This window comes from Nomascus leucogenys, chromosome 22a (assembly GCF_006542625.1).
Source record: "Nomascus leucogenys isolate Asia chromosome 22a, Asia_NLE_v1, whole genome shotgun sequence".
In the NCBI taxonomy this organism is placed as follows: domain Eukaryota; kingdom Metazoa; phylum Chordata; class Mammalia; order Primates; family Hylobatidae; genus Nomascus; species Nomascus leucogenys.
The window spans coordinates 118,486,379-118,501,005 of NC_044402.1; the positions used below are offsets into that span (position 1 = coordinate 118,486,379).

At 51.4% G+C, this 14,627-nt stretch overlaps 1 protein-coding gene across 4 annotated transcripts in view; it reads right to left on the reverse strand.

Moving 5' to 3' along the window:
- TNS1 (tensin 1) overlaps nucleotides 1-14,627 on the reverse strand; it is a 179,031-nt gene that overhangs the window by 55,378 nt on the left and 109,026 nt on the right. For 2 of the 4 annotated variants that reach the window (XM_030802709.1, XM_030802708.1), the window contains exon 17: nucleotides 2,433-2,513. The exons of the other annotated variants lie outside the window; for them this stretch is intronic. In XM_030802709.1, the coding sequence (XP_030658569.1) occupies nucleotides 2,433-2,513 (81 nt within the window). The remainder of the gene's footprint in view (nucleotides 1-2,432; nucleotides 2,514-14,627) is intronic. 4 annotated transcript variants of the gene reach the window in all.

The following is a 14,627-nucleotide window of genomic DNA, read 5'->3' on the forward strand; positions in this document are numbered from 1 at the left end:
CCCTGAATACCCCCTACTCTATTCCTACTCAACTCTTCATACGCTCTTTCCCCTCTGTACATGCTGTTCCTTCCCTGCAATGCCCTTCCTCATCCTGCCCGTGAAACTCCCAACCTCCTAGGCAAACGCTTTCAGACTCAGTTCGAACTTCCCTGGGAAGTTTCCCTTAATCTAACTTCTTCCCTACTGTCCTCCAGACTCAGGTAAACCTCTACCGTGCTCCTGTTGTCCCTTGTAGACATATCTACTGTGACAACAGTCACCCACAGAATGGTCATTACTGATGTCCATGTCTGTCTTCCCACTTTGCTGAGAGCTTGTTGAGGAAGAGCCTTTATTTCTCTCTCTCTCTCTCCCTCTCCCTAGGGCCAGTTCCCAGATGGTGCCATCCACAACGTGGTCTGTGTGAATGATGCCTCTTGAAGTTCAATATGTAACCTGCATGGCTGTACAGAATGGCCCTAGAGAACAGTGCTTGCTCCATAAATGCTTCTTGCATTACACCGAGTAGCCAAGAAAGTTTTATGTAGTTCTGTCAGCCATTGAGACACTCTTCTTTCACCACCACCCAGTGAAAAATCAGGGGTTCTAGGTGGACCCCAAGTTTCTCCCAAAGGTGAGGGAAGAGAGTCAGTGCAGCCAAAACATGAAGACAGGTATTCCTCATATTCTGCAGCAAAGGCTGAGCATGGTGGAGGTCCCTGAGCCAGAGCCTACCCCATGGCATCCCCTACAGACCTCTCCAGCCACACTCCAGCCCAGTGGACGTTAACTTCCCTAGACCAAGGACCCCTGGGAGATCTGGTGAAATAAGGGAGTTGATGAACACCCCAAAGCCCATCTGTGGATCCCAAGATACAGCATATGCATCGAAAAGTTAGGGTGCTGTCTCTGGAGATCCTCTCTGTCACCCATGACTTGTGTGGAGAATGCCAGGCTCCATCCAGGGGAAACGGGGCGGCACACTGAGTGGACGCTTTGCAGCTGTGGGAGCCTGAGAAGTGGCTCAGAGTGCCCCACTGGCTTTTAACCTGCCAGGAGAAGTGATGTGAGGAAGGCATGAGGGTAGAGAGGGCCCCGTGGAGAACCCCAGCGTTTGGCTCCAGGAAGACCCCGACCTCCTGAAACATCCTGGCATTTGTGGCAGGGACTGCCTGGGGCTCAGTCTGTGACAGTCTTGGCCTCCACCCATGCCAGCTTCCCTTCCCACAGACAGCTGGGGATTGAGGCAGCCCTTTGTTCCCCACAGTCTGCAGCGAGCTCTGGAACTTTGGAGCTCTGGAACTCTCAAGGGGAATGGGCTTCCGCAGGGGCTCTGAAGATCTGCAGAATTAGAGGTTGAAGAGAAATCCCTGAACCTGTGAGAGAGAGCCACACAGAGGAGACACGGCCTCTGAAACAGCAAAGATGGCAGGTGCCAAGTGCAGCCCAGGAGACTTAGATGCACGTTGGGAACACGTAAAAAGATTTTTTGGTAAAAAAAATTACCAAAGATTTTTTGGTAAAAATAGCTCCAGAGCCCACAACAAGCACAGGGCCTTGGGACCCTGTCAGCAGGGACAGACCAGTCCATGAGTGACAAATAGACACCTGTTTTTCTTTCCATTTAATAGCACACACCTTCAGAAAGTGAACAGGAGAGGAACAAGATTTTTCTCAGGGCTGTGCTGTCAATCTTGTCGCAGGTGGCTTTGTCCTCTAAGCAAGTGACCTCACCAGTGTCACCTACAAGCTTGCCTCTGGACCCAGGGAGGGTGGACCAGCTGGGCTTCTCCTGGCCACCTCCCCATTCTGCTGAGTCCAAGAAAAAAAGAGGGAGGCTCAAGGTCCGAGACCCACATGGAGCCCAAATCTCAATGTCAGCCTGTGGCCTTGAAAATGGAGAAAGTCAGCTTCAGACTGAAAAAAAGAATAGAGCCCCTCCCACCCACGGCTGCCTCCGCTGCTCCAGGCCCTCTGGGGGACAGCAGAACTGGGATCTCCAGGGCCCAGGAGGTCGGCTCAGCCAAGAGAGCTTTTTAAAAGTCCTGGGGCTTTTAGAGCTGAAGGGCCTTAGGGGAGTAGTTAATCCCCCTGCCCACCCTTCACTTTATAGGCTGACAATGAAGCTCAGCAGGCTGAGGACCACCCAAGGTCAACCAGCAAGGAAGTACAAAACCGACTCCTGGCTCCCCGTTCAGTGCTCTTGTCCCTAATGCTGCTTCAAGGTGAAGATGGCTGGGGCTGAGAGCATTGGAAGACAGACTCTCCAACTATGTCTGTGGACCCAGAACCACAGGACAACATAATATATGGTGCTTCTGTCAAGCGATGATGATAAATGTTTCCCCGGACCCTCCTTAGGAAGGACCCATGGCAATTGTCCCAGATATCATCTTACTTGAATTCATACCATGCCCTCCATGAAAAGGGAGTAGGAGCAGAACACCTACCTGATTGTGACCTTGACTTCAGTCCCGAGAGACCAGGGGTCTGGAGGGCAAGTGATCTGCCCTGCCCTGGATGGCCCACGCCTGCAGGGCAAAAGTGAATTCTCAGACCCAGCCTCCTGACTCTGGCCTGGTCTGTGTCCCCCCCAGCCTGGAGCTATAACCCGAGCCTGGCACTCCCACCCCTACCCTCAGCCTATATGGGCAGCAGATATCACAGGCACACTCAGGATGGTAAAAATAGCTCCAGAGCCCACAACAAGCTGAAGTCCTTCTCTGCCAGGCCAGGGTGCCAGCCTGGGCACTCAGAGATCCCTGGCTAGAGGAGAGTCAAGCTGCCAAGATCTCTGCCAAAGGCAGGAGAAAGCCGTGAATGGGAGCCCACAGGAGGCCGGTGGGGAATGGTGAGCGCTGGAGGTGCCCCAAAGCTCAGGCCACAGATGCAGGGAGGGGGCGTCCTGAATAACATCTCACCAGAGCTATCCACACTTCCACCTCATTCCCTCTGCCCACCCCATTCGCACACAAGACAATTACCCCGCAAGACTTAGGGCAACTCAGACACACGGCCCCCCACCAACCCAGGCACCCTCGCCCTGAAAGCTGTGGCTCTTACGTGTCCCAGAAGCAAGTCCAGGAGGGGGACCACCAGGCCGGTCACATCCACATCAGACAGCAGCACAGCGGGCCACAGCCCCACTCAGCCACAAGCCCTTCCCAGGTGGGGTCATGACAGAGCCTGCCCCTCCACACCCTCCCAGAACAGAAGCACGAGCACACCAGCCCAGGTCCAGCAGAAAGCCACACAAGAACACTCACAGGCAAAACAACTGCCCAGCAGACACTTACCCTCTGGAGGGAGAGGGAGGAAGCGGAGGGAAGCCTGCTCTGATTTGATCCTGGTGCCCCAAATTCCCAATAATTCCTACATGGCTGCAGCTCCAAGTGCTCTCTGTGTCCTACTCAAGCTCCCTCTGACTGTCAGGGGTGGGAGGAGCCAGTGCCGCCTGCCTGCCCATGTACACACACACACACACACACACACACACACACACACACTCCCCACTCCCTCCCTCCCTCCGCTCTCCTGCGCGCTCTCTCCCTAGCTCGGCTTGCTCTGCCTCACTCTGGCTTGTAGGAAGCCAGTGGGATAAAACTGTCTGTAATTTCAGCCAGCTGGGTCCCCAGGGCTTCACTTATCATCCTGCAGCTATGCAGTTCTTGAATGACATCACGGTGGCTTCCCAAGCCCTCCACTCCCACCGGCCGGGAGTCAGGAAAAGTGGCCAGCCCAGTCCAGCTCCAGCCCCAGCCCCAGCCCCTGCTCAACTCTCACCCAGCACAGTCTAGCCCAGCCCAGTCCCGGTGTAGCCCAGCCCAGCCCCAGTCCCAAACCCATGGCAGCCCCAGTGCCCTGAAGAGAAGCAGGGAGAGAATCTGGGAGCAAAGTGAAACTGAGCCCCGAGCAGAGAGGCAGGGATGCAACGGCCAGAGAGGGAGGGGAGAGAGGTCCTATGAGGGTATTGAGATTTATTTCCCCAAATTTTCCGCATTTTTTTTCCATTCTCAGCAAATGGAAGGCAGAACAGATGACAACAATTTTCCAGCTGCTGAACAATAAGGTGGAAATCTTTTTTTCCCTCTCTCTCCCCCTTTCCCCTCCACAGGGCAGAGTCTAGGAGCCAGGACACTTCCCTGGCTTGGAAAAGGAAAAAGAAAAAAACCCCACAGGGCCCTGCACTTCCCAGAGGTGAACACAGGACCTGAATAGAAGGACTAGGGTGTCACACAGGCAGGGCTCCAGGAGGGGACAGGAGCCCCAACATGAAGTTCTCAGTGCAAAGCTTTGGATTCTGGCTTGGCAACCTGACATTTTGGGGGGCCTAACTTTGCGAAGGCCAGTGTGTGTCTGGCCAGGTATATTGATCCTCCAGTCCACCTGAGATGCTTCCAATTGACTGGCTATTGGTATTCTGCTTGTTCCCATCTGTGGAAATCATGAATAGCAGAGTATCACTTTTCAGAGTTCGCAATGCCTCACCCTCATTCCCAACCACCCAGATCCAAGAGCCATGCGGCCGAAAGGCAGGTGAACGGCCCTCAAGTTCCCACCATTATCCTGGTGTGGCCTAAAAAGTGCCAGGAGTCCCTAACTGATAATAAGACACCAAATCCCCACTTATTAGCATGTTGTTTGTGACTTATTTGCATATCAATTGAATCTCCCAACCCAATTCTCAGAGTGGACAGGAGGTGATCTGGGCTTTGCGGCCAGGCCAGTGGGAGCTTCAGCGACTGGTGTCTCCATGCAGAGGGCCCCAGTTAGTTTGCAACCCCAAAATGCTTCCACAGACACAGGCTTGCCCTGAGCTATGGCCACCCCATCCTCGTGCCCAGACCTTCCCAGCTAAGTTTGGTACTGCGAGATTGGGTGGGAGAGCCCTGCCAGGCACAGCCCAACTACTTCTCCCTCTGTTTCCCCTCAGACACCTGAGCCCTCAGCCCCTCCCCATTGTCAGCACCCCTCTCTGGCTGCTGTTCTTTGAGGGTAAAGAAAGAAAATAAGGGGAAGAACAAAAATGGTACCCAGTGCCCTGTACCCTGGCCACTGACCTATCTTCACTGATGAGATAAAATGGGACAGCTCGGTGTCACAGACTTCAAAGAGACCATTAAAAATAAGGAGACCAGGGGAGAGGAAGCAGAGGGGTTCTATGCCTCAGGCTCCACTTGGGGAAGACCACAGTTTGGACAAACTATTGCAATTATCCTCCTACCTCCATACAGCCTTCTAGAACTAACCAACAAACCCCAGGCTCTTGAAAGGTTTAAGGCACCCCAGTTCACCCACTTGTCCCCACCCCACCCAACCCACAACAGTATTAGCAGAGATTTTGTTTGCACACAACCTTGATGTTTATTTGTCCATCTGAATACCATCTACATTATTATTTTGTAAGTTATAAAAATAAACTTCATTTAACTTAAACTAGTTCTAAGCACAACATCCATGATGTCCCAGATTGAATGTGCAAAATATATACCTTTTTTTCCAATACACATCAAAATAAATATACCTAATATCAGTTCATATATAATTAGCAGTCTGACCCCTGAACCATACTTTGGAAAACACTACCACACAATAGCTCCTGCCAGTGGCAACCCCATCTGATGGTTCTCCACTATCATCCAGGGGGACTAGCTATACTAGAAAGCCCCCGGGAAGTTTTATAAGAACCCTGATCCCCTGGCTCCACCCAGAGGCAAAACTGTCTGGAATGGGGCCTGGGAATTTGAATTTGAAAATGCTCCCCAGCTGCAAATAATAGAGAATCAGGTTTGGCAAAAACCGTTCCTAGCTGTACTCAAATGCTTCCAGGTACAGGGATCTTACTGTCTTCCTCCAAAAGCCCAGCTCATCTTTAGGGGCTGGAACAGTGGATTTTAGCTCAACATAGGAAAAAACACCCTGGAGCCCTCTTTTCCACTAACTGGCCTTACGGTGCCCGATGGAGCGGGTCAGAACAAGCCAATCGCCCCCTCGCGAGAGCCCTTCAGATATTGTATGAGACGCGCCTGTCCTCCTGAATCTCCCCTTTGATAGGCAACCCCTCTCCCTGCAAGTCGCTGAGCCTGACATACTTTCTGGTTGCTTCTCTGCACTTGCTTCCAGTCGTTCTTTATCACTTTGAAGCAAGGGACCCACAAACAGCCCATGTGGGCGCTCTGACCTAAAAGAGGCACAATAGGCCTGTCACCTCCCATTTTCTGGAAACCATGCTTTTGTTAATGCAGCCTAAGATTATGCCTGGCCCTTCTCATTCTCATCACTTCAGCATCTGCCGGGTTAAGAACACGGGCTTGGAAGTCAGACATTGATTTGAATACAGATACTACCAATTACTAGCTTAAGGCAACCCTGAGCCAATTACTTGGCTGAGCTTCAGTTTCCTTATCTGTAAAATGGGTATAGTAGTCGTTGTATCTCAGTAAGTAGTGCAAAGACTGATACAACACATGAAAAGCTCTCAGCACAGTGTACAGAACACAGAAGGTGCTCCAAAGGACAGACCATGAGCAGTGCAGCGTGGGCTTCCCCATCTCCCTTCCCTAGCCCTGTGCACCCTAAGCAGTACCTCTGTGACCCTATCTCACCAGCCCATATGTATCACACCCAGTGCTTAAGCTTCAGGACATACAATTTGGCCCACCCTATCTCTGCTCGAAAATCATGGCCTGGAATGGCCAGCACAGAGAAGAGGCTTCCAAAAATGGTGCAGACTCCAAGGATGTGATGCCATTCCATTAACAAATACTGAGCCTATCCCAACACTGATTACTGCCAATGGTGTGCCTGAAAATGCATTGCCACTTCCACCTGCAGAGATGAATTCAGCATCAAGGACCACAAGGAGAGAAGGACGGGCACAACCTCAGCTACCTGCATAAATAGGAAAGGACTTCCTGGGGGCTTGGGCAGAGGGCAGGGCATGGCAAATCTGGTTCAAAAAAGAATACACTTCGTCTTACCATGTTTCTATTCGGGAAAAAAAAAGACGATTTTTTTTTCTTAAAACAGACTACAGGAAATAGCAGGAGAAAAGTCTCTCCCAATAGTAGATGGGTTAAACTAAGCTTGAAAGATGACGGTATTACTCTGTCTTCAGAGGCAGCTGAGTATCCCCTGAACCCCCTGAGGTGGCCCTGAGCAGGGCAGTTTCATAAAACATGAGTTCTAGAGGCAGAAGGGTGGGTCTGGATACCTTCTGGAAACTTCTCAGGTGCCAAGGATTCTTCAAGACCCCAGATTTGCCACATGGCACTGCACTGTGGGCAGCCAGCCCAGGCAATTTCCTAGAATCCCCGCATGGTCAAGCCAGAGGATGTTGTGAGTTCATCGGACCCAACCCACCCACCCGATTTCATCTGTCCAAGTCAGGGAAGGGAAGAGTTTCCCACTGTCACACATGGTCAGTGCTGGAGTGAGATCACCACCAGGGCCCCTGGCTCTCAGAGGGAGTCCTCCCCACTGCCAGATCTCAGTCAGATGCCATGAGATGGGTGCTCAGAGACTGTGAACTCTCATTACAGAAGAACCACAAATATCTGCAGGTCTAGCTGTGTGAGGAAAGTAGGATATTGGTGGGCAATTCTACAATGAAGACACACTTCCCAACTGTAGGTCAAGCAAATGCCCCCGTTCCCTCCACACCATCCTTCTAGCCAGCAGACCTACAGCTGGAGCCAGGTGGCCAGGGCCCCTCACCCACACTGAGGGGTCGGTCCAGGGAGGAAGGGGGCCCAGCCTCCCTGGCCACCCCCTCTGAGGCTTAGCCCCTTCCTGTCAAGTTCTTTCTTTTCATTCGTAGGTATAAAGCAACATTCCTGGCCTGGCTCTTTGTTCTTCTTCTTAAAGAACAGAATGGCTGAGTGCTTTGGTTTCCAAGCAGCCCAGTCCTAGAACAGAAGGAGGAAACAGAACAGAGTGTCCCCAATGAAGGACTACTTCACACCCTGAAGGTGGGAGAGGTGAGATCACAAAGATGATAGGCTAGAGGAAAGAGAAGCACCCCGAGGTAGCCAGGGCCCCCCAGGAATGTGTGACAATACTGCAGATATTTGGGGTTATCACACCTGGAGGAAATACTACTGGTGTCTAGTGGGTACAGGTCAAAGATGCTGCTAAACATCCTACAATACACAAGACAGACCCCCACAACAAGCAATTGTTGTGGTGGTCCCAAGCAATTATATTGGTCCCAGATGCCAATAGTACCACAGGTGAGAGGCCCTGAGCTAGACTGAGGGATGAAGGAGCCTGGGGTGTAATAGACCGATCTCTGAACTAAGACTCAAGCATCTTGGGCTTCAACCCCATCTGGGCCACTACTTCGCTGCTTAAACTTGGGCAAGTCATTTCCTTTTCCTAGGACTCAGTTTCCAACGTGGTAAAATGAGTGGGAAGAGATAAGCTTTGAACTCTAAAACTTCTGGTTCTATGGACAGCCATCAAGGAAGAGAATGGCGTGGCTGGAGGGAGCAGTCAGGACAGGAGAAGGAAGGGTTCTCCCAAGATAGGCATGGCACCAAGGTTTCAAACATCTGGGGATAGAGGGAGGAAGGGCCCGCTGCCTGGGGTGGGCACCGTAGCTGCATATGTGATGAAAACAAGTCTTTAGACCTCCCCAGGACCTCCTCCCTGCCTCCCAGCCCAGTGGACAGGGAAGGCAGGGCCACAGGAGCAGGACAAGTTTCAGGCACCCCTGGTAGGGCCTCAGCCTTCCAAGGTCTTCACACTTCCCATCCCAGGAAGGCAGTGGGCAGGGCCAGGCCCAGGAGCACATTCCGAGAACACGACAGGAGCCCTAGTGCCAGATGATTACTCAGGAAGGGAATTGTCAACTCCCAGGCAGATGTTTGTGTTGGATGAGGGTCGGGACATATCCACTCACCGCCCTCCTGCTTCTCCCCACCCTTACTGCTCCCAGGACATGGACACCATGTCAGTGGAAGTCCTCACTGAATGGGGAGAGGGTATGTGGGGCTTTGGGAGCAAGGGGTAAGGAGAGGGTAGAATGGAATGAGGTAGGCACATTATTGAGTATGTGCCTGCGCATTAATGGAAGTTCCCTTGCTTGGTTCCACAACTGCCTTTCAAAGTGGATATTGTTATGCCATCTTCCTGATAAAGAAACTAAGGCTCAGGGGTTGGGGCTTGCTCAGGATTACACTACCAGTCTGACTCTGACATTCGTGCTCTTTCTGCTTCCCAGGAAGGAAGGAGAAACAAGAAAGGAGATGGAGGAGGCAAAGGGTTAGATCTTAGAAGATCCAACAAGAAAAAAGGAGTGGAGAGTGACAATAAAGTCACAATGCTGGTTTATAACAAACTCCAGCAGGCAAATGAGCACTGTCCCCATCAAACTGGTTCCCTGGGGATTTTCTGCATTTAACCTCACAATGCTACCAGAGCTCTGGTTTATAATTCACACGAATGAAACCATCTCTGCAAGTGAGGTCAATCACTATTCCTGACCCCAAACAGACCCATTCTCTCAGCATCCACATATAAGTTGGGTTACCAAACTGGCTGGGCAGTTTTATAATTACAGCTCCCAATATTGATGGGTTGGGGTACACAGTGGGGCAGAGATCCATGTGGTTCCATGCAGAGAGGTGGGTATTGCAGAGGAGCCCATGTGGCTCCATGCATGAGAGGTGGCTATGACTAGAGGCGTCCATGTGGTTCCATGCATGAGAGGTGGTTGTGAGCAGAGGGGTCCATGTGGTTCCATGTGTGAGAGGCGACTATGAGTAAAGGGGTCCATGTGGCTCCATGCATGAGAGGTGGCTGTGAGTACAGGAGTCCTTGTGGTTACATGCATGAATAGGTGCAGAGGTGGGTGAAGGATCTGGGTGGGTATCTGCTTCCTTCCCCAAATAAGCCCATCTAGGGCTAGGCTGAAAGTGACTCACTTATGCAGAGGCCACCAAACCATGGAGCACAGGCCTGCATGGGAGACAGAAGCCAGGGCACCACCCTTGGGCCCTTCTGCCTTTGCATTACATAAGGAGCACCCATCCGCTTCTCGAAGGTTCTCAAGCAATGTACAGACAGAGAGAGGAAGGCAGGGAAGAAGGAGAGAGCTGAGAAGCTTTGAGCTTTCATATCAAAATCTGATCTCACTGCCCCTGGAGAAGGAGAAGAACACACATCAAAGAACACTTTGCAGCTAACAATTTTTTTAAGCAATCAAAGGCATAAGTCCCAGATAAGCAGCCAGGGCATCGACTGGCTGTAAAGATGTAAAGATTGGGCAGTCTGAAGCTCCCCACGCCCATCAACAGCTCTGTTGCTGCTTCCCAGGGCACAGGGAGATAAATGGCCCAGGGGTTGAACAACCGAGGTCCAGTATTCTGGAGCCAGGAGTGTCTAAGGCAGGACACCCCAGGTCCCTGAGGGATAGTCTTGTGAGTGTAAGTAATGCTTGAGCAAAGAAAGAGAGGCAGGGGAAAAGGAACTTTGGGGTGAGACTCCTGAGTCCCCTTTGCACAAGAATGAGCTAGGGCCTTGTCAGAACCCTCTAGAAGTTGCCTTGTTTTCCCATGTCCACAAGCCATGGTCACTCATCCTACCTAGACAGATGTGTGGAGTGGAAAGGTTCTCCTCAACTTTCAGAAAATCTAGAAAATCTAGGCCTGGCACCTGTTCTTGTTTCTCAGATCCCCCAAAGGCAAGAGGGTTCTCCTGAATGTCAGACCTCCATCCTTCCAGCAGCAGCTAAAACTCACCTCTCCAACTCTGCCCCTAGATCTCTAACCAGCCACGGTGTAACAAACAGACCTAAAGAAAATGCTGTCTGGCTGCAGCAGCAGCAGACTGGGAGCCAAAGGGCCAGAATTCTAAGGGGTGATTTTGGACAGGCCTCAGTTTACTCCACTGTGCAATGGCAGAGGGCAAGTATAGGTGATCCCTAAAGTCCTGTTTGGATCTTGATCCTCAAGGATACAACTCAGAGAAGATGCTCTACCAGGCACTGTTTGGATCCCAGAGCCCCTGGACTTGGCGGGCCTGTTTCTCCTCTCCTGCTTGGTCCTGCCCGGGTGGCTTCAGGCTCCAAATTTGTCTGAAGCTATTTCTGCAGCAGCCATGGAGCCCCTGAGGCTAGGACAGAAAAGGGGACTTACAGGAAGTCTGTAAACACACGCCAGGCTGCAGAGGTTCCCAGGGCCATGCAAGGCAATCAAGAGGCTGATTTATTTTCATCAGTGCAATGCTGAAACTTAATCCCTGGAGCAAGCTGACCCGGCAGACAGCGGCAGGCAGCTCCTCACCCAGAGCAGAATTAGCTAGTCCACAGCCTCTCAGGCCTCTCCACTGGGGCTGGCAGAGGGAGGGGACAGGGAGAAGGCTGGGGCTGGCCAGTTCAGCCACTGTGGCTCCAGATCACTTGGGCTGGCCTCTCCCCTCCCCCATCACTGGCCTGCAAGGGTCTCCAGGACACAGACACAGCATTGGGCAGAGCTGGACGGGCAGGCTTCCCACTTTAACTCAGTTCCTATTCCTTAGGTTCTCAAACCCCGACTGCATGGGGCAGCAGGGCAGGGCTCCTCGGGACTCCTACCCTTGTAAGAAATGGTGAGAAATGTTATGCTGAGAAATGGTGGGTGTCAGAATCCAAGCTGTCTCCCTACCTGGCTGTGTAAACATCAGGAAGTTACTTAACCTCTCTGTGCTTGTTTCTTCATCGGTAAAATAGGAACAAGAGAACTCAAGCCACAGGAGAGTCATGAGGAGTACAAGAAATTATGGGTACCTAACAGTATCTCACATGTGGGGGGTGTATATTAAAGGAGGTGGGCGGGTAGATTCTCCTCCTCATCCCTAACCAAATCACTGGCTGGGAGCATCAATTAATACAGTCCTTATGAAGGCCAATCTGGCCCTGTCTATAAAAATTATTTCTTCATATATTCTTCTACCCAGCAATTCCACTTCCAGAAATTTGTCCTATAGATAGACTTATCCAAATGAAAATGGTATATGTGCAATGCCATTCACTGCAGCATTTTTTTGGAAACAGCAAAAGATTGGAAACAACTTAAATGTTTCTATGATTTAAAGGCAGTTTTTAAAAACCTACTTATTAAAATATAATGCACACATACAGTGGAATAGTATGCAGCTGAACAAAATGAGAAGACTCTTTACCTGCTATTATGGAAAGAGCTTTACAATGTATCATTCCATAAAGAGGCTAAGGCCAAGGCCAAATCTTTACCATGGCTACCAGACCCCAGGTGATCTACTCCCTGTTACCTTATCTCCCATCACAACCTCCATTCGGTCACACTGTCCTCTTCCTGGCTTCCCAAACATCTCAGGTGGGCCCCTGCCTCAGGACCTTTGCACCTGCGGTTACCTCTGCCTGGAATGCTCTTCTCCAGATATTTGTCTGGCCAGCTTCTCTGCCTCTTTCAAGTCTTGGCTCCAGTGTCCCTCCTCAGAGGGCCTAGACTGACCAACTCCCCTTTTTAAAAATGTCAACTCTTCAGTGCCCCCATTCCCAATCACCCTTACTCTGCTCCATTTTTCCCAGGGTATTTGTCAAGTTCTAACAGGCTCTGTCAGTTATTTATTGTGGTTGTTTTTAAATGTGTTATTGTCTGCCTCCACTAGAACGGAACCGCTGCATGGCAGGGATCTTTGTTTCATTCATTGTTCTGTCCCCAGCATCTAGAACAGTGAGTGGCCAGCACAGAGTAAGCACTCCATAAAGACCTATTGGAATGTGACTGAGGACAGCTTATGTACTAAAGAATGTAGATGATGTGGGGTTTTTCCTTCTCTTCATCGTCTTCAATTGCATGGACTTAAGGTTAGGCCTATCCTTATGTCATTCCCACCCTCTTGCTTGCTGATGTATTTTCTCAAAGGGAGGAGGCCACAACCTGCAGTCTGGTGGTCACTGATAACCAGTGCCAAGGAGGCAGGACCCCTGAGCAGAGGGAGTGGGTCACACCCGGGGATGGAGCCTGGCATTTAGATGATGATGGGGAAAAGTTTCACAGACACCTAGTTCTGCATAGTGGGAAGAACACTGGACTTGCAGCCAGAGGCCTCAGTTCAAAGTCCAGCTCAAGAACTGGGATGGTTGAAGGTGAACTCGGGGAAGCATTTTATAAAGTGCCACCCAAGGTCAGGTAGTGGTATTAGCAAAAGCTAATGCTTCGTAATGACTTCCTGTATAACAGTCGCTGAGCTAGGCACCCACAGATGATTACTTTTAATTCTCAATGCTATAAGACAGGTACTAGCCTTCTCCCCACTTTACAAGTGAGAACACTGAGGCCCAGAAAGGCTAAATGATTTGCCCAAGGTCAACAAAAGCAAGAGGCAGAGCTAGGGCTCAAGCCCAGACAGCCTGAGTCCCAAGGCCATGCTCCCAATCACTACGGGGCCTCCCAAGGATCTTCCCACCTAAAGACTATCACCTCCCAAGGACATGGATTCCACCCCTTCCCAGCCCACTCTAAGACACTGTCCTTAATTTTAATGGAGGCAGCATATTACTGAAGCTATGTGAGCTCAGTGACTTGGGTAGGATTTTAGAAGGTCTTGTGCCAGGGAGAGGGACATAGAGAAGAAAGAAGGAGATTTATAGGGGATGAATCATCCATGAGCAGCTGAGGAAATAGAGGGAGGGTTATCAAAGGAAAAAGGACTGATCATTTGCCAGACCCCAGATCCCTTGAAACCTTTTCCCATAAACGGCCTCAGAACTGTCCATCAGACAGAAAGCAGGGACTCAGAGAGTGGACCAAGAGGGAGGGGCTCTGCTGCAGGAAGACAGGGTGCCAGGTAGCAGGCAGGGAAGGGAGTGGGCAGATGCAGGCAGGCTCCAGGGAGGATGCCGCCTCTCCAAGGCTGATGGAGAGATTGGCCCCAAAGCCAGGCGAGGACAATGAGTGAAGAAGCTCAACTTTGCCAAAGCAAATCAGCCTCTGAAAAGGCAGGGAGGAGCGCCCAAGGCCTCAATAGATCCAGCAAGGAATCATCGGGAATAATCCAGAAAGAGGACCTTCACCACAGAGGGCTAGATGCTGCTGTGAGCTGAATGGGGAGGCTGGAGGGCTGGAGCCTGAAGGCAAGAAGGCCCACTGTAGGAGCCACACACCTATCAGAGCCAGAGGTGGCATCAACCCACCCCCACCTGCATGGGACTCTGAGTGGCCTGGTGGAGTCTTCCCCGGCGGCCACATGGGGAAGAGGCGAGGAAAGGCAGCCCTCAGCCAGCAAAGTCCCCCAGGGCAAGAAATGCAGGCTCTGTGGATGCATCTACTGTGGGTTTGGTGTTCTTTATTTTGTAAAGGTTGCTTTGAAAAACTGAAAGCAAAACAAAGGAGAAAAGAGGCCCCTGCACCCCTTCAATAGCAGATGGGGGAATGGAGCCCCAGGACTCTGGAGAGGGCTTCCGGGCCAGCTCAGCCCAGCTCCTGGGAGCAGCAGGGGCCCCCGAGGAACACCAGCCCCTCCCTTGGCCCCACACTGCAACTGTTCTCGCCTCCCTGGCCTCCTGCAAGGGTGCCCTGGCCCTCAGCTCACCTCCACCACCTCCAACATCCCGCTAAGGTCCCACCCACCCCACCGCAGTGACCAGAGCAATTGTGTGAGGAAGCCAGTCAGATTTGATT